The sequence below is a fragment of the Tursiops truncatus genome, chromosome 7 (genome assembly GCF_011762595.2).
Source record: "Tursiops truncatus isolate mTurTru1 chromosome 7, mTurTru1.mat.Y, whole genome shotgun sequence".
NCBI classification, from domain to species: domain Eukaryota; kingdom Metazoa; phylum Chordata; class Mammalia; order Artiodactyla; family Delphinidae; genus Tursiops; species Tursiops truncatus.
In genome coordinates, this window is record NC_047040.1 from 751,268 (window position 1) to 768,922 (window position 17,655).

Genomic DNA, 17,655 nt, shown 5'->3' on the forward strand with positions numbered 1-17,655 from the left:
TCTGTGAGCTGACCCGAGGAGGAGGAGAGGCTGCAGGTGTGTCCTCGTCCCCTGCCAGACCTGCTCCGGGCCCAGAGGGGGACTCCCACCGCGCTGGAGCCGGGACCTGTGTCATCTCCTGCTCCGGGGCCCTCCTCACCCCCTGGCTTCCGGGCAGGGCCTGCGGGCTCCGTGGTTTTGTGGGGCTGAGAGCCGAGCTGAAGCGTCCGTGGCGGTCAGGGTTCCTAAGCGCCCTGGGTTCCTAAGCTGCCTCAGGGCCCCCAGGGCTCACCCTCTGGTGGGAGGCGCTGGAGGGAGCGCAGACCCCGGGAAGGGGCAGCCCGGCCCGACGTGCGGGCTCTGGGGCTCGGCCGGGATCCCTGGTCTCCCCACCGACCACTGGCGCACTCTGGAGAAGGCGTGCCCCAGAGGAGGAGGTGGGGGAAGCCACAGAAACGGAGCCTTGTCCAGGCGCTGGTTTGCCAGAGCGAGCCCCACTTTGCTGGCTGTTTCAGCGGGACACTGTCCAGGCCCCCGGCCGGCCTGGCTCCCGCGTCCGCCGGCTGTTATTGTTGTTCTGTTTTTGGGAAGGGCCCCCCTCCGCTCCCCTCCCGCCCCCCACATGTGGGAGCCACAACTGCGCGGAGCATTTTCCGCCGAGCTCAGCAGAAATCCACCCGAAGGTCAAGGACCAGCAAAAGGGCCTATCCATCATAAAAGAAGCTGTTTTCATTTCCCAGGGCCGAGGAGATGAAAACAAGCAAAACAAACGCGGGGGAGGGAGCCCCCCGCCCCCCCTGCTCCCCGCCCCCCCGCCTCATGAGAACAACCACCCCTTTTACAGGAATTTTACAGCCAAATCTCTTAATGTGATTATAATAATTATTTCTTTACTAGAAATTGTATAAACAGACTCTTTTGAAATCTCCTGCAGGGAAGTGACCCGAGGGCTCTGCACGGGGGAGGGGCTGCTGAGGGGCCCTGGCCTGTGTGTGCGTGTTCACACGTGTGCATGCACACAGCATGCGTGAGTGTGTGCGTCCGCACACACCTATGTGCAGACGTGCGTGCCCACATGTCCGTTCACACGCGTGTGGTGCTCATACGTGTGAGGACTCTCGGGGTCACGCGTGCTGCTGTTGCACAGATGTGCCATGTGTGTCTGCACGTGTGAGTGCCGTGTCCACGCACGAGTGCATGTGTGTGCACGCGTGTGCGTGGGGGCGTGGTCTCCACGTGCACAGGCGGTGTATGTATTGCGTGTGATGCACACACACACGCACGCACACACGCACATGCACACACGCATGCACGCACGTGTGGACCTCAGGCACGGCTGTGAGAGGCCTGGCTGTTCCTCCAGTTTAAAGGCTGTGGAAGTGTTATGGTTTCCATGGCGACTCTGGGCCAGCCTGGCGCCTGGGAGGGTCCTCTGGGCTCCCTCCCCCTGCCATTGTTCCCCTTGCCCCCCTCACCCGCCTCAGCCTCCACCCCGTCCCCATTCTGGGGCCCCTCTCCTTTCTGGGGGCGGCCGATCGGGGAACCTGAACTTCCCACGAGGCATTGCTTTCTCCCTTCACCCACCAGCACAAACGTGCCCCCCCCCGGCTCCTCCCCCTGCCGCCCCCAGTTTTAAAATCTCATTCTGCTTCCCCGTGTGGTCGCTGACCGGGCCTGACTTCGAAATCTGTTGAAAGGAGACCTTTCTCTTTGGGGGCCAAAGTAAACAGGCTGTCATGTTCAATCACGCTCTCGTCCTCTCCTGGCCCGGCTCGGGGGGCTGGGGGAGGGCCCGGCCCCTCTGCTCACTCTGCTGGCCGCTCCCCCGCCCGCCTGCCAGCCTTGGCGCCCGGCCCGGGGAGTGCATGAGGTCGCTGGGCCCCGGGGCCCCTCCCCCAGCCCCAATCCCTGTGCCCGCCTGCCCGCCCCCTCCCGCGTCCCCACGTCCTGTCAAATCCCCTTCAGAAACACCTCCCCAGCCTGCCTGCCGAGCTCCGCTCGCCCGGGCCCAGACTGGCCCCCACCCCGGGACACCTCACAAGGCTCCGGGGGCCCCGCACCAGCCTCTGGGCCCTGGCGGGGCCCGCGCGTGGCTGCCCCGGGACACCCCACTCGCTCTGCGTGTCTCCCCCCCGTCCAGGGCGGCCTCGCCCCCCCAGGGCCTGGTCCGGCGGCATCCAGGCCTCACGCTGTGTGCGGGCTGCACCCGCTCAGCAGCGTCTCGCCCGGGGTCTCCCCACGGCTTGTTGGAAGGTGGGTCCCGGATGCGGGTCCCCTCCTACCCCTCAGGTCACACCTGCCTCGCAGGGGCCCCCCTTCCCACCCTGCCTCACCTCTCTCCTGGCGCTGCTCCGCTGGGCCGCCATCTCCCGGAGCCTCTTGCCCAGAGCCCTGGCCTCCCTCTGATGGGCCGAGACGGCGTCCTCGAAGTGGGCCTGCAGGGCCTTCAGGTCTGCGGTCGTGGCGCTGATGGAGGCCTGGGGGGAGCAGCAAGCCGGCCGCAGCGTCAAGTGTGCCTGGCGGGAGGCTCAGGCCCCCACGGGCAGCCCCACGCTGTGCTGGGCCAGGCGGGCAGCCCGCTCGGACCACGTGAGGTGGGCCTGGGGCTCCGGATGACCACGGCCAGTGCCGCCAGTGCCGGTTCCTGAGGGTCCCAGTGGTGAGGGGGGCGGGGCAGAGGCCCCGGTGTCGGGGTCGGGGGGAGCTTCCTATGGGAAGGGCTGACCCTGCCCCCTGAACTTTCAAGCAGGCGGGTGGGATTGGGGGACGCTCCCAGGCTCTAAGTGTGAGAGTACCTGCGACACGCCTGGTAGGGGTCGGGGTCGTCCCTATTCAGACCCGCGGTTACGCCCCGAACTTGGATGTCCACGTGGGCGGGACCCGCGGCTACGCTCCGAACTTGGATGTCCACGCGGGCGGGACCCGCGGCTACGCCCCGAACTTGGATGTCCACGCGGACGGGACCCGCGGCTACGCCCCGTACTTGGATGTCCACGCGGGCGGTACTCAGCTTGGCCTGACTCTGCTTTCCGGTGGCCGCAGCGCCAAGACGCTCCTCTAGTGCTAACCGAGGGCCACAGGCTTGGCCATCACGGTGCGAGAACCCCTCCTGTCCATGAATGAGGACACCACCTGCCTACCCTGAGCCCGAGACCCAGCCTAGCTTCCTGGCCAGGACATACCCCCGCCACCGCCCGGGGTGGTCTGGGTCCCCAGGGGCAGTTTCCTCCGCAGGGCGAGGGACAGAGCTGGCTCTGTGCTCCAGGGAGGCCTGGTGCCCTGCTGCCCCCGACGGGGTCTCTGGGAGACACCCTTCCCCCGCCCCTTCCCAATTCACAGGCCACTGTCTGAGGGATCTGGCAAGCTGGGGCTCTATCAGGCCAAGCTTCCTGCCCTCGGGGAAGGAAGCTCGCTGGTGCCGCCTCTGTTCCTGGCCCCTGCTGTCCATCTCCACTGAGAAGTGTCACCTTGGCGGCCAGGTCTGGCTGTGCCCCCAGGATAGCCCCAGCGAGGCTGCAGTGAGCGCTTGGTGTGGCCAGGGTGGGGTGCGGCTGTCCATCTCCACTGAGAAGTGCCACCTTGGACGGCCAGGTCTGGCTGTGCCCCCGGGACAGCCCCAGCGAGGCTGCAGTGAGTGCTTGGTGTGGCCAGGGTGGGGTGCGAGTGGAAGGACTGCTTCCTCGGGATCAGGAACCGCAGGGCGAAGCCGGGAGCCCCTGCACCGACGGGGGCCTTGCTTGTAGGTCACCCACAACTGCTGTTCCGTGGCCGGCATTTCTCCCCACCCTCCCCTCTCAGTGGGTTTTAATTTCCGTTTTGCAAGTCAAGGTGGCAAAAGAACCCTTAATGAGCTCCCAGAAGAGCCCAGCTGGCGGGCAGGCCCCCCCCCACCATCCAGTGGGAGGCTCAGAGCCAGCTCTAGGGAGGACTCCCAGAGAGGCCCCTCTGCGAGCCGGGGCCTCTGCACCCGGGCCTTGGGGTCTTTCCTGGCCCGAGGGAGCAGCTAGGGGGTGGTCGGGGAAAGGAGGTCCCAGTTCCATGGGGCTCCCACACCCCTCGCGGCTGTGTCCATGGTAGGACAGAGCAGGGCGGGGGCTCCAGGGAGAGAGGCTCTTAGGCAACACCTTCCCGGGTGCCAGGAGCGGCCCGGGACTGCTCTGCTAGTGACCCGGGGGTCGAGGTCGCTGCATCAGGAGGGGGTGAAGAAACACCCTGGCAGCCAACCCCTAATTGCAACACTCCTTCCCTTGCCCAGCGCCCCTCCCGCCACGGCCCGCTAGGTTGGAGCAAACGGCCTGGGCTCCCCAGGCCTGCCATCTGGGTGTCCTGCCCTCGTCCAGGGCCCCTTGCGGTCTCTGAGCACGGCCCCGCTTGTGGGGTCAGAGGGCCGCCACCCAGCCCTGAAGCCTGCGTCCCACCCACTCACTTGTTCGTGGACTCACGGAGCCATTAACGCATCTAACCCCGCACCCTTGGGGCTGGGGACACACCGGGGACCGGGGTGAAAAATGAAGGTGGGCAGGCTGGAAGAACGAAGGCGGGGGCAGAGGAGACATGGCGCTGGCCCAGCTGAGCCGACTGGGTGCGGCTGGAGTCCTGAGGGCAGGGTCCGGCTTTGCTCTCGACCACCCCCGCTACCTGCGGGGGGACTGCGTCCCCCAACCTCACCGTGAGCCATCCCCCCGGCCCCCTCCTCCCGTGGGCGGCAGGGCCCTGGCCTCTGCGTCACCCACCCGGGGCCTGGCGCCACTCCGTAAACAGGCCGAGGCTACCCTGCCGGCGACTGCAGCGGTGCCCAGCCCCGCCCGTGGGGTGGGGCACAGGGCCCCAGTGTGGCCACCCCTGCTCCCGGAGTCTTACTTGCTGTTGCCTGCCCTGTGCCCCCACACGGGGGCTACTGAAGAGAAGCCAGGGGCCCCAGGTGACCCCAGCTGGCTGCCCACAGTGGCCTCCATGCACGTGGGGGCCTCTGCCCACTGGCCCAGGGTGGGCGGCTACCTGCTGGGGTCTCTTCTGGCCCCTCGGCGGATGCCCCCCTCCAGCTCTGCTGGGATTCTCTATGGGGTCCTTCTGGTGAGCGCTTGCCTCAGTTACAACGCTGGCCTACCCGCTGGGCTTCTCCTTTGGGAGGGGCCTCTCCAGCAAGTCAGCCCCAAGAGGCCCTCGGAACCTCCTACAGCTATGCTGTACCACAGGCAGCTGAGGCCAGGCAGGGAAGGCCAGGGGCTGGGGGGCTGGCGGGCATAAGCCTGGTCTGCCCCCTCTGTTGCTGGTGCCAGGCCCTCCCCTCTCTGGCTTCTGCCCAGTGGCACAAGGGTGACTGGCCTGCTGCCCCCCACCCCTGTCCCACCCCATCGCCTTTGCTTCCCGCAGAGACACTGTCCCCTCCCAGCAGGGGATCTGGAGATCCCTGGGGGAAACGGAGGCTCGGGTGGGTTGGGTGGAGGGGATGCATCCCTGGGACCAGGCAGGGAGGGGGCGCCTCTGGGGTCTGCCGCCCCCGCTGGGCTGTGCAGGCGGCCAAGCCAGGTGTCTCGCTCCGGCTGGGGTGCGGGCTCACCTCGGCTCGCTCCTGCCGGCCCCGGGCCTCGTGCTGCACCAGCTCCAGCTCCCACGCGGCCCTGGACAGCTCCTCCCTCAGCTGGCTGGTCTCCGCTTCTCTCAGAGACAGGGCCTGGGCGACAGGGGCAGGGTGCTCGTGAGAGGGCTGGGGGGCTCTGAGGAGAGGCTCAGCAGAATTCTGGGTGCCACGGCCCTGCCAGAACGCAGGCTCTGGGAGGAGGAGCCCCTCAGAGGCAGCTGCATCCTGAGGGGGTGGGTCCAGCCTGCCAGCCTGCGCTCAGGCAGCTCCCCTACCCCACCCAGGGTGCCTTTCCCCTCCCACCTGCTTCTGCCCAATACCTGCTCTCTCCCAGCGCAGGTCAGGGGGCTTCATGGGCCACCTCCTCCCTGGAGCCCTCCACCTGCTCCAGGCACAGAGCAGGAACTGCTAATCGTTCCTAACCTCCCCATGTGCTCCGCGTCGCTGAGGGTGAGGGGTGCGCGTGAGCCCCCGGAGATGCTGCGTTTCACACACCAGCCCCGAGGTGGGAGGGACCCCTGCTCTGTCATCAGGCTGTGGGGTGGCAGGGATTTGGCAATGCCCGTCAGTCACAAATGCACATCCTCTCCCTGCCAGGCCCACTGGGGAGGGCAGCCTGGAGACACGCATGACCTACGCTCGGGGTTTCCGATGAGTATTTATAATGTTATTTATAATGACAACAAGACTCCCACCGAAGGGAGGCCAACAGAACGAAGGGGGATCCCTGCACACGTCGGGGCGTCATGCAGCTGTGGAAAAGAACCAGCGAGCTCTGAACACAGTGTGGAAGCCCCCAGGTCTGTTGATCCTGAGAAGAGAAAGGTCCAGAACATTGTGTGTCCTCTTCATCCCTGTGCTACAGAGGCGGGCGTAGGAGCGTGTATTCCCACTTGCTGGCCTGTGCACGGCAGTCTCTGGGAGGAGGTTTGTAACAGAGTGTGTCTGCTTTTTGCCCTGGGTGCTGGGGGAGCCTCTAAACCCCCGGAATTTCACAGGTGAGGGTTGTCTGTTATTTGCGGACCCTGGGGCAACACCTGAGCTTGTGCTAACAAGGTGGTCGGAACCCTGGGGCAGTGAGCCACTGAGACCGGCCTGACCACCCAGCCTCTGGGAGGGGGCTGGACCCTGAGTTTAGTCCATCACACCCACACAAGGAAACACCAATAAAACCCTGGAGCTTACCGGCTGGTAAACACCCTAATGTGCCAGTGGGTGGCCGGCCCTGGCTCTGCGGAGAGAGAGCCCGTCCCCGTGTCTCTGCACTGGGCTCGTCCTGGCCTGTGTCCTTTACAATAGCACTAACGGCAAGTGCGGTGCTTCCTGGAGTTCTGTGAGTCACGCTGGTGAACAGCTGAATCCGGGGCTCTGCCCTCCCCGGACATTCGTACGATGCTGTTCCTCTACCACAGCCTCCCGACCCTCCTTCAAGCCCCACCCTCGACACGCCGTCCTCACTTTCAGGAAGCAGCAGAGCGGAGTGGCCAAGGACATGGTCCCCACTGCCCAGCAGGTGTACCGTGCCGCCCTGGGCAAGTTATTCAACGTCTGTGAATCTCTGTTTCCCTCCAGTCAAAGGGGCCGATAAGAGCGTGAACCTCTCAGCGTTGTGAGAGTCAAACTAGAGATGCAGAGTCTGACAACAACCTTGGTTATTCCTGCTACTGTAACTCTTCTCCCACGATCTGTAGCTGTACCAACCCCTGAGCGTCCTGTCACAGTGCGACAGCCCACAGGAATGTGTTTACTTGTCCGTCCCCTTCACTCAACAGTGCGCGCTTCAGGGTGGCGCGGGATACCGGAACTGTCTGCACTCACAGGGTAGCTTTTACCTGCCCAGTGTCTGAATTCCAACGGCCTGTGGGATGGGAGGCGGGTTGGGTGGGTGGCTGATGGATGGACACACTGATAGCCGGCTGGCTGGTGATCAGATGGATGGAGGGATCATCAGACACGTGGACAATCAGTGGATGTGGGTGGGCAGCTGGGTGTGTGGATGGAGGGAAGGGTCTTTAAGTGAATGGATGGATGACTGGCTGGGTGAGTGGCTGAAGAGACGGATGGTCAGGTGAGTGGAGGATAGTTGTGTGGATGGACAGCTGGGTGGATGTTTAAGCAAGTTGATGGATAGATTCATGGTCACGTGTGTGAATGGCCAATTGGGTATGTTAATAGACGGCTATGTACGTGGGTAGACAGCTGGGTGTGTGAATAAAGGATGGATATTCAAGTGAACGGATGGATGATAGACAGGGGAGTGGAGGGACAGTGAATTGCATGGATGTGTAAATGGGCAGGTAATTTAATGGGCAGATGGATGAATGGTTGGATGGGTAGATGGATGGGTGGATTGGTGGATAGATGGGTGGATGGATAGATGGATGGATGGATGGACAGGTGGATGGATGAATGGCTATGTGGCTGGAGGGACAGATGGTTGGATGGGTGCGTGGTTGGATGGATGGATGGATGGACGGATGGATGGATGGATGGATGGATGGGTGGATGGGTAGATGGATGGATGGATGGATGGACAGGTGGATGGGTGCATGGTTGGATGGGTGGATGGATGGAAGGACGGATGGATAGATGGATGGATGGATGGATGGATGGATGGGTGGATGGATGAATGGGTGGATGGGTGGATGGTAGGTGGGTGGATGTCTGTCCACCAGGACTGCTGTGGAAGATCAAAGCTGCAATGACAGTGGCGTGGAAAGGTTGCCCCGCACAGCCCTCTTGCTGGGTCGGAGAAGGCAAGTGATCAGACACGAGAGCTCCCACTGCCTCGTGGTCGGCCCATCACCTGCTGCATCTCGCGTTCCAGCTGAAGGGGACTCTCATCCCGCTCACGCTTCAGGCTCTGAATCTCCTCCTGCAGAGGCTCCCTCTTGGCTGCACTTTTTGCCACCAGCTCCTCCTCCTGTTCCAGCCTGCGTGCCGCCACTTCCTTCTCCTCTGTCAGAGACAGACTCGGGGTCTCCTGGGCCGAGGAAAAGGGACAGGCCATGAAGACTCACAGGTCAGGACTCGTGAGACCAGCAGGCGCCTGTGTTCCTGAGTGAGACTGGGTTCGTGGGACGTCAGGGCAGGACAGGTGCCCAGGGACCGTCCGGTCCAGCCAGCCTCACGCCGACACCTCACACGCAGTGACACGCGCTGCGAAGGGCTCTCTGGGCCCCAGCGGCTACCACCCCCCACTCAAGTCACAGCTCAGAAACTTTTCCTGAGCCTCCACAGAGCACCAGGCACCCTGACATGCAAAGTGTGTAAGGACGTGTCACTCGAGGCCTTCTGGGACTGTGACCAGCGGGACGTCTCAGAGGGGGACAGAGCTCCGTCCAGCTATGGGTCCTCAGACTGCGGCCAGGTCAGCCGACTCCCGTGGGTGCCTCTTCCGTGAGGGACAGGGCCCTGGCCGCCCACGCGCACTATCAAGGGTCCTCTGGCCCAGCCTCAGCGTGGCCTGGGCACCCCTGCCGCCCGGCTGGTCTCCTGGGCCCCTCCCCAAGTGCCTGCCGTCCCTGGGGACATGGTAGACTCCCGGGAAGCGGCTGGGCAGCTGGGGGCTGGTCCCAGGGAGGCAGACCTTCTCCCTCTGGAGCCGGGCTAGGTCCTCGAGGTGGGCCAGCGCCTGGCTCTCCAGGGCCAGCTGCGTGTCCTGCTCCTGCTGTATCACCTGCTGCAAGAGCCGCCCCACGTCCCCCTGCAGCTTCGTCTCCTGGACCTCCCAGGTGCACTTCAGCTGCTCCATTTGCACTGTGAAGGGACAGGCGCATCTGACACCCGCCGCGGGGCCCTCCCTCACCCCTACCTCATCCCCTGGAACACCCTGCGGCCCTGTGAGCCCCTGTGGAGTGGCAGCCCCCGGCTCTGAGGATACGGCCCAAGCCAGCAGGACAGAGCCCCCCAGGTGCCACTGCAGGCACGTGTCCTGATCCCAGCCTGCGCTGGGCAGCCTGCATGCTGCAGGGTGGGCTGAGCAGGGACGGGCGCACAGGGGGTGGGGCCGGGGGCTGCCACGCTGACCCTGTGGCCACAGCCCGTTCTGAGCCTCGGGCCAGCGCCGGCAGCAGTGCCCACCCATCACAGAGAATAGTGGCACAAGTCACTCAGACACACGAGCTCTGGGCTGCGTTTGGGCCCCTTTGGGGGCTGGGGAGTGGGAGCAGAGCATCAGGGGACGAGCTCGTCTAAAGGGTCTGTCTGGGGCTGGTCTGGGGACAGGAGCCGAGGGGGCCTGTCTGCGGAGCACCTTGCAGGGCCTGCCGGGCCAGCCTTGCGCTCTGGGCCTCTCCCTCCAGCTGCTCCTGCCGTGACTGCTGCTGTGACGCCAGCTGTTGGGCCTCAAAGAGGCTGTTCTCCAGGGAGTCCCTCTCGGCCCTGCAGAGAGTCACCAAACAACAGGCGAGTCACTCACTGGCGTGACTGGCGGAGGATCCTGCCAACGAGGGACAGCGTGGAGCCCATTTGCTAGGACAGTGCCCGTCAAGGCTGGGATGGTGAATCAGAAGGCAAACGGGGGACAGCTCATTCATCGTAAATCTAAGAACAAACTGGACCCTGCATAAACAATGTTCCAGGTGGACTAAAAAGCGAAAATGCAAAAACAATACAAATAGACAACAACTAAGCGACTCAGAACTGTAAAAATAGTAGAAAAAATCCAGAAGGGTATTTTATAATCTTAAGCAAGGCATAAAAGCCACAAGACAAAAATAAGGAGCCAGCAGACCTGAATGCACTTCAGGAGAGGGAGACGGAAGCTTCTGTGCAGAAAGATTCCACAAACCAAGTCAAAAGACAAGGGACAGGGCTTCCCTGGTGGCGCCGTGGTTGGGAGTCCGCCTGCCGATGCAGGGGACATGGGTTCGTGCCCCGGTCCGGGAAGATCCCACATGCCGCGGAGCGGCTGGGCCCGTGAGCCATGGCCGCTGAGCCTGCGCATCCGGAGCCTGCGCTCCGCAACGGGAGAGGCCACAACAGTGAGAGGCCCGCGTACCGCAAAAAACAAACAAACAAACAAAAAAAACAAGGGACAGACTTGGAGAAAATATTTGCGCTAAATATGCAAAGGGTGAATGTCCGTCACATACAAGGAGCTCCTGCCAATCAATGACAGAAGGCGTCTGATCCTACAGAGCAATGAGAACAGTGACCGTTATTCACAAAGAAAACACAAATGGGGAATAAACGTAAGAAACTCACTGGTCCTCAAGGGGGTTCTAATCCCAACTATGATGGTTAATCGATTACATGTCACATTAGCAAAAGCTTAAAATAACGATCATATCTAGTGTTGGCAGGGTGTGAGGGTGACTTTCTCTGGTTGGGGGGAGGGGGGCTGGGAAATTTCAGAACGTAAAGCGTGCATGTCTTTGGGCCACAGCAATCCCACTTCTAGGCGTCGGTTCTTCAGAAAATACACATGAACCAATGGCGCGGCGCAGCGACGTTCCCCGTAGCTCCACACGGGGCGTCAATCACACTCAGCTTCGATGCCATGAAATGCTGGAATGTTTCAGAAACTACGGGGCATCTCGTTAGCTGCTAAGACAATGAGGACATTCTCTTAAAGAGTCACTCTGAGAAGCAGCCTTCAGAGCGGAACTCGTGCAGCACGATTCCCCCGCGTGAAGAAGCCGCCTCTGCGTCTGGGCACAGACGCAGCCCTTCAGAAAGTGCCTGGGGTGCACGAGGTGACTCACAGCGGCACCCGCTTCGGGGGCGGGTGATGACACGGACTGCGTCTCTGACAGCAAATCCATCAGTCACCAGCCAGCCAACGAGCGTGTGCTCGGTCCAGTGCTGGGTGACGTACGGTGAAAAAACCAACCAACTAACCAACGAGGACACACCACACTCAACACAGATGCCCACATGAAGACACAGACAGCCGATGCGCAGCCCCAAACGGCTCGGTGGGTCAGGGAGGGCCACGGGCCATGGGGGACCTTGCTCAGCCTGTCCCGGCCCCGCCGCAGTCTCCCTCGGGCCCCCTGCACACCTCTGCCGCCAGTGTCAGAGTGGGGTGTTGTCAGCACCTTCCGGGGCGCCCTGGTGTCTGCAGAGCCCAGGAACCTCAGTCCTCTGATATCCCGTCCCCCCTCCAGTCCCCACCCTCTTAAGCACCTCACATGTTCCCCACTCTCCACGTCTGGACGGCTCTCCCCAGCTTTCTGTGCTCACCCGGGCCCCTCTGAGGGGAGTGACCTGTGCCGGTCCCGGACACTCTAAGGATGTGTCCAGTCTGTCCCTCCACCAGAGCCCAGGAGCATCTCACTTCCTGGAAGGAGGCCCGGCACCACCAGCAAGGGTGCGTGGGATACAGGTGGGGACCCCAGTCCATCTTGCTGGAGCCTGAGAACTAAAAGAGGTCCGCGGCACCGCAGCCCTGTCAGGGCCTGGGACGGGGGGCCGGAGGACCTTGAAACCTGGGCTCCTCGGTCATCAGGAGAAGCAAGCCATGTCCCGTGCCGCCCTGTCACCAGAAGCTCAGACTGGTCCCTGCGAAGTGCTGTTTAGTGGGTGTGGGACTCCGTCTGGGAGCTGCAGGGCCTCCATGCACAGAGGCCCTGGGCCCAGTGCTGAGGCTGGGGGAGGGTCCCCTGACCAGGGCCCATGCTCTGGGCGGCAAATGCTGGCGGGAGGAAAGAGGCCCCCTTCCCTGTCCTCTGAGCACTGGTGGGGCCTGGGACGGGGCCAGGAGTGGGGTCTTGGGACCCTCTGCTGCCAGCCACCAGGAGGAGACTTCATCGGGCTTCCTGCTCCAACTTGTGGCCATGCTTTCCTTGAGAGGAGAGGTCTTCTGTGAAGAAGTTCGAGGACCTGGGCCTCTAAGTTTCCTCGTGGCCCCCAGTACTGGAATTTCGGGAGGAACTCTTTCTACAAAAGTACTTCGATGTTCCTGAGGAGGGCACAAGGTGCAGAAAGCCACCAGCTTATGGATGTCCTTACAGGCCACAGGCCAGCTCAGCTCACCAGGCAACAGCTGGCAGGGCACCCTGTTCTCGCCTGCAGTGTCTGTTCCAGGTGTCCTGGAAGTGGCCCCGATGGTCTTCAGGGTTCACCCCCACCCCCAGCCTCGTGGTTCCCTGGGGCTGCCACCACCCGGGCTCCAGGGGTAGTCACGGGGCCCCAGCCTGCATGTCGGAGCCCTGCGACGCCCAGGATCTCCTCAAGGATGTCAAGCGGCTCAAGACGGCTGTGGGCAGTGGGGAGAAGGGCACTCTGTGTCTGCTGGAGGAGGAGCTGGGCGTGGCTGCTGGCCATCTGGCCAGCTCTCACCCCGAGCCTGCCCGGGAATGAAGTCTCCTTAGAGTTGAGCCACGCTGATGGCGGAAAGGCAGGCTGTTGAGAGCACCAGGAGCGCCTGGATCCAGCCTTGCCTGAAGCCGTGTGTACCCTGAACTGCTCAGATCCATGAGCAGGACGTTCCACACCTTTTCTTCTGCTGGTCTGAGGTGGGCCAGTGCAACCATCTCTCTCAGGAAAACTGTTCTAGGAAGGCTCTCGCTGCATTCACCTCTTCTAGGTGCTCTCTGACCCCACGGGCACTGTGTTTGCCCCTCCCTTACAGCCTCTCTCCCATGTAGACATACCTGCCCTGCCTTACAGTTGCTGAGTGACTGCCCATCCCTGCCACACCACAGGCTCCCTGAGGTCAAGGCCACATGACCCCAGGTACCTGAGGTCAGCTGCCTCCTCAGCTGTGAGCTGGCCCTGCCTCTCCAGGGCCTGCTGCTTGGCCAGCAGCTGGGCCCGCTCTTCAGACAAAGCCTCCTTCTCCTGCAGGGCCCTCTGGAGCGCGTCCATGTGGGCCTCCTGGTCTTGCAGGCTCTGGGCCAGCTGCTCCTCCAGGGCCTGTTTCTTGCATGTGACCTAGGGGAGGGGGAGGGGAAAGTCCAGCAGAGAGAGTGGAAGTGTGAGGAGGGGCCTCTCCAGGGAAAAGAAGGACTTCAGAAAAAGTGGTTTCATGCAGAACGGCATGGAGGAAAGAGTGGAGGAGGAGGGTAGCTATGAGACATATTGGACCCCTGGTGCATGTGTGTTTTCACAGCAGAGGGACCTCCACTCCTGTCACCATGATGGAGAAATTATTGAACTGAGCACCCCCAGGTGGGACCCAGCTGCCAATCTAAATGGTAACCTCTGTTGGGTCACAAGTTTCTGGGGTCAGGAGACATGGCACAGAAATGCAAAGAAGGTGACAGAGGAACAGATTGTAGCAGACCAACACCTCCACCAAGAACATCACAAAAATCTAGACAAAACCTATCACAGGAATCTGTATAAGGCCTCGGAGAGCTGTCAAGGTAGCTGGGTCTGAAGGAGCCAAGATCTTGGAGGAAAGGGAAACAGAAGAGTGAGACCACCACTCAGTATCTCTTCTCTCCTCAGAGCATGTGCTGTCCTATTATGAATAGGACCAGAAAGTGCAGTGGAGCATCCAGAATGTCAGGCAGGACGTCTGGCAATCTCAGAATTGAGACACAAACACCCAGAGTTCAGGGTGGGGGCCCTAGTTAGGAGCACAGGAGAGCCATACCATGAGGTCAACACCCCGAGGTAGCTCACTCTTCAAAAAAGACTGAAACCAGTTACAAAACAGCTAAATCCAAGACTGGATAAAGGTGATCTGCTCTGACTCTGATATCCTAAAATGAAAAGCAAATTCCCTTTGGAAGAAGTTTATATCACCCAGAGCCTCAAATTAGCTCTACAAAACCTCAAAATCTGTCATTCAATAAAAAATTATTAAGCACCAGGAGATAAGGCCAAAGGACTGAAAACGAAGAGATAAAAGACAATAGAAATAGACCCAATTTGGGGGTCCAGATGTTGGAGTTATCAGACAAAGACCTGAAAAATGTTATAATTAATGTGTTCAAGAACATATCCAAGAAGATGGAGAATTTCACTAGATAGCTGAAGTGTGTGTGTGTGTGTGTGTGTGTGTGTGTGTGTGTGTGTGTGTGGTTGAAGTGACCATTTGAAGCAGAAATATTAATAATGTATTACAGAGTTTATAACAACATATGTATAAATAAAATATATGGCAACAAGCCCTAAGGATGGGAGGGATAAATGGAATATATTGTTGTCACGATCTTACATTGTTTGTGAAATAGTATAATGTTATTTTAATATAGACTGTGCATACCATAATTTTAAAGTAATCACTAAAATAATAACAAGAAGAAGTATAGCTTTAAAAAGTTAATAGAGAACATAAAATGGAATACTAAATAAATATGCAAATAACCCAAAAGAAATCTGGAAAGGCAAAATGTAAAAATTTACAAAAAAATGAGATAAATAGAAAACAAACACCTAGATGGTGAACTTGAACCAAGCATATCAACAGTTACCTTACATGTAAACGATGTAAACACTCCAGTTGAAAGGTAGAGATTGTCAGAGTAAATACAGAAGCAAGACCCGACACACTTCACATATACAGACATAGAGAAATGAAGGTTAATGTATGGAAAGGATGTAACATGGAAACAGTAAGTAAAGAAAGTTGGTGTGGCTATATCAATATCAGGAAAATTAGATATCAAGAAAACAAACGTTACCAAAGATAAGAGGGGACATTTTATAAAGATAAAAAGTCAGTTCAGCATGAAGACATAAAATACTAATTTGTGTGCTCCTAAAAATAGGAATTCAAAGTATATGAAGCAAAAGTAGACAGAACTAAAGATAGAAATAGACAATTCCACAATCATAGAGATTTAAATGTCATCAATAGAACAAGTAGACAAAAAAAAAAATCAAACTAATAAAGCAAACAAACTAATAAACCCCATAAGGACACAGAAGACTTAAACAACAGTATCAAGCAACTTGACTTAACTGATATTTATAGGCACTACACTCAACAATGGCATAATACACATTCTTTTTACATGAACATGGAATGTTCAACAAAATAGCTAATATGCTGGGCCATACAGCATGCTTCAATACATTTAAATCTGTTCAAATAATATGGAGTATATTTTCTGACCTTATTGGAATTACATTAGATGTTGATAATAATTAGATACTTAGGAAATTCCCACATTTGGAAATTAGGTAATATATGTCTAAATAATCCATGGGTCAAAGAAGAAATCACACAGAGAATGAGAAAATAGTTTGAACTGAATGATAATAAAAACACAACAGGCAAAATTATTAGAATGCAGAAGAAACAGCCACAAGACCAAGTAGGAAATCTGAATAGCCCTGTATCTAATAAATAATTAAATTTTTATCAAAACTTTTCTCACAAAGAAAGCTCCAGACTTAAATGACTTCACTAGTGAATTCTACCAACATTTAAGGAAGAAACAGAAATTTTAAAACACTTCCAGGACATAGAAGAGGAGGGAACACCTCCCAACTTATTTCGTGAGGCCAGCATAACCCACATTCCAAATCTGACAAAAACATTATGAGAAAAAAAATTATAGACTAATGTTCCTCATGAATATGGATGTCAAAACCCTTAAAAAACATTATGAAATTGTTTATCTCAGGTATGCAAGGTTGTTTTAACATTAAAAAATAAACCAATATAATTAGCTGTATTAACAGAATAAGAATGATGGCATGATCATCTTAATTCATTCAGGGAACACATTTAACAGAATTCAAAACCCATTCATAATTAAAAAAAAAATCTCAGCATGCTAGGAATAAAAGAGAGCTTCCTCAATCCGATAAGAGGCACCTATGAAAAGCCTATAGATAACATCACACTTCATGGTGAAATATTGAATTCTTTCCTCGTAGTTGAGTTTGGTAGGAGGATGGCCACTCTCACTACTTCTTTTCAATTTTGTTCTGTAGGTCTTTAGCCAGTGAATTAAGAGAAGATGAGATAAAAGTCACTGAGATCAGAAAGGAAGTAAAACTGTTGTTATTCACAGATAACATGATTATGTACATGTAAAACCCTGGCGCTTATCAATGAATTTGTCAAGGTTGCATGACTGAAAGTTAATCAACGAGATTATATTTCTATATACTAGTAATGGACATAGGAAAATGAAATTAAAACAGCAAGGCACAATATCAAAACTAGGAATTAATTTAATCAAAGACGTGCAAGACCTCTACACTGAAAACTACAAAACACAGCTGAGAGGAATTAAGTAAAGAAAAAAATGGAGAGATATACCATGTTCATGGATGGACAACTAGATACAGTTAAGATGTCCAGTCTTCTCAAATTGATCTATAAATTCAACACAATCCCAATCAAGGTTCTACCAGGCTTTTTTGGGTATAGAAATTGACAATCTAATCCTAAAATGTATATGAATATGCAAAGGTTTGAGAACAGCCAAACAATCTTGAAAAGAAGGATAAGATGGGGATACTCACATTACTTAATTTCAAGACATTAAAAAGCTACAGGGGGCTTCCCTGGTGGCGCAGTGGTTGAGAGTCCGCCTGCCGATGCAGGGGACGCGGGTTCGTGCCCCGGTCCGGGAAGATCCCACGTGCCGCGGAGTGGCTGGGCCCGTGAGCCATGGTCGCTGAGCGTGCGCGTCCGGAGCCTGTGCTCCGCAACGGGAGAGGCCAAAACAGTGAGAGGCCCACGTACCACACACAAAAAAAAAAAAAAAAAAAAAGCTACAGGAATGAAGACAGTGCAGTTTTGGTGAAAGGATGAACACATAGATCAGTTTGCACAGATCAACAATATGATCTGGGCACATATATGCACATGTATGATCGATTTATTTTCAACAAGTTGCCAAGATAATTCAAGGAGGAAAGGAAAGTCTTTTTGAAAATTGGTGCTGGGACAACTGGATATTAGTATGAAAAATAATGGACTTCAGTTCCTATTCATACCACACACCTGACTTCAGTTCCTATTTCATACCACACACCTGTGGTTCTCACACCTTAATGTGCATCAGCGTCACTGGGAGGGATAATTAAAATCCAGATTTCTGGGCCCCACCCACAGAGTTTCAGATTCAGTAGGTTTGGGGAGGGCAGCTGAGAATTTGCATTTTAAACACATTCTCAAGAGGTACGAATGCTGCTGGTCTGAGGAACACACTTTGAGAACCACTGCTGTACAGAAA

General features: G+C 56.9%; 1 protein-coding gene across 1 annotated transcript in view; it reads right to left on the reverse strand.

The window, feature by feature from the left end:
- The window catches only part of CROCC2 (ciliary rootlet coiled-coil, rootletin family member 2), a 68,500-nt gene that overhangs the window by 21,662 nt on the left and 29,183 nt on the right, over window positions 1–17,655 (reverse strand). Inside the window, 6 exon segments of the mRNA XM_073807879.1 lie at window positions 2,313–2,456; window positions 5,540–5,653; window positions 8,367–8,543; window positions 9,150–9,319; window positions 9,816–9,943; window positions 13,248–13,441. Coding sequence (XP_073663980.1) covers window positions 2,313–2,456; window positions 5,540–5,653; window positions 8,367–8,543; window positions 9,150–9,319; window positions 9,816–9,943; window positions 13,248–13,441 — 927 coding nt within the window.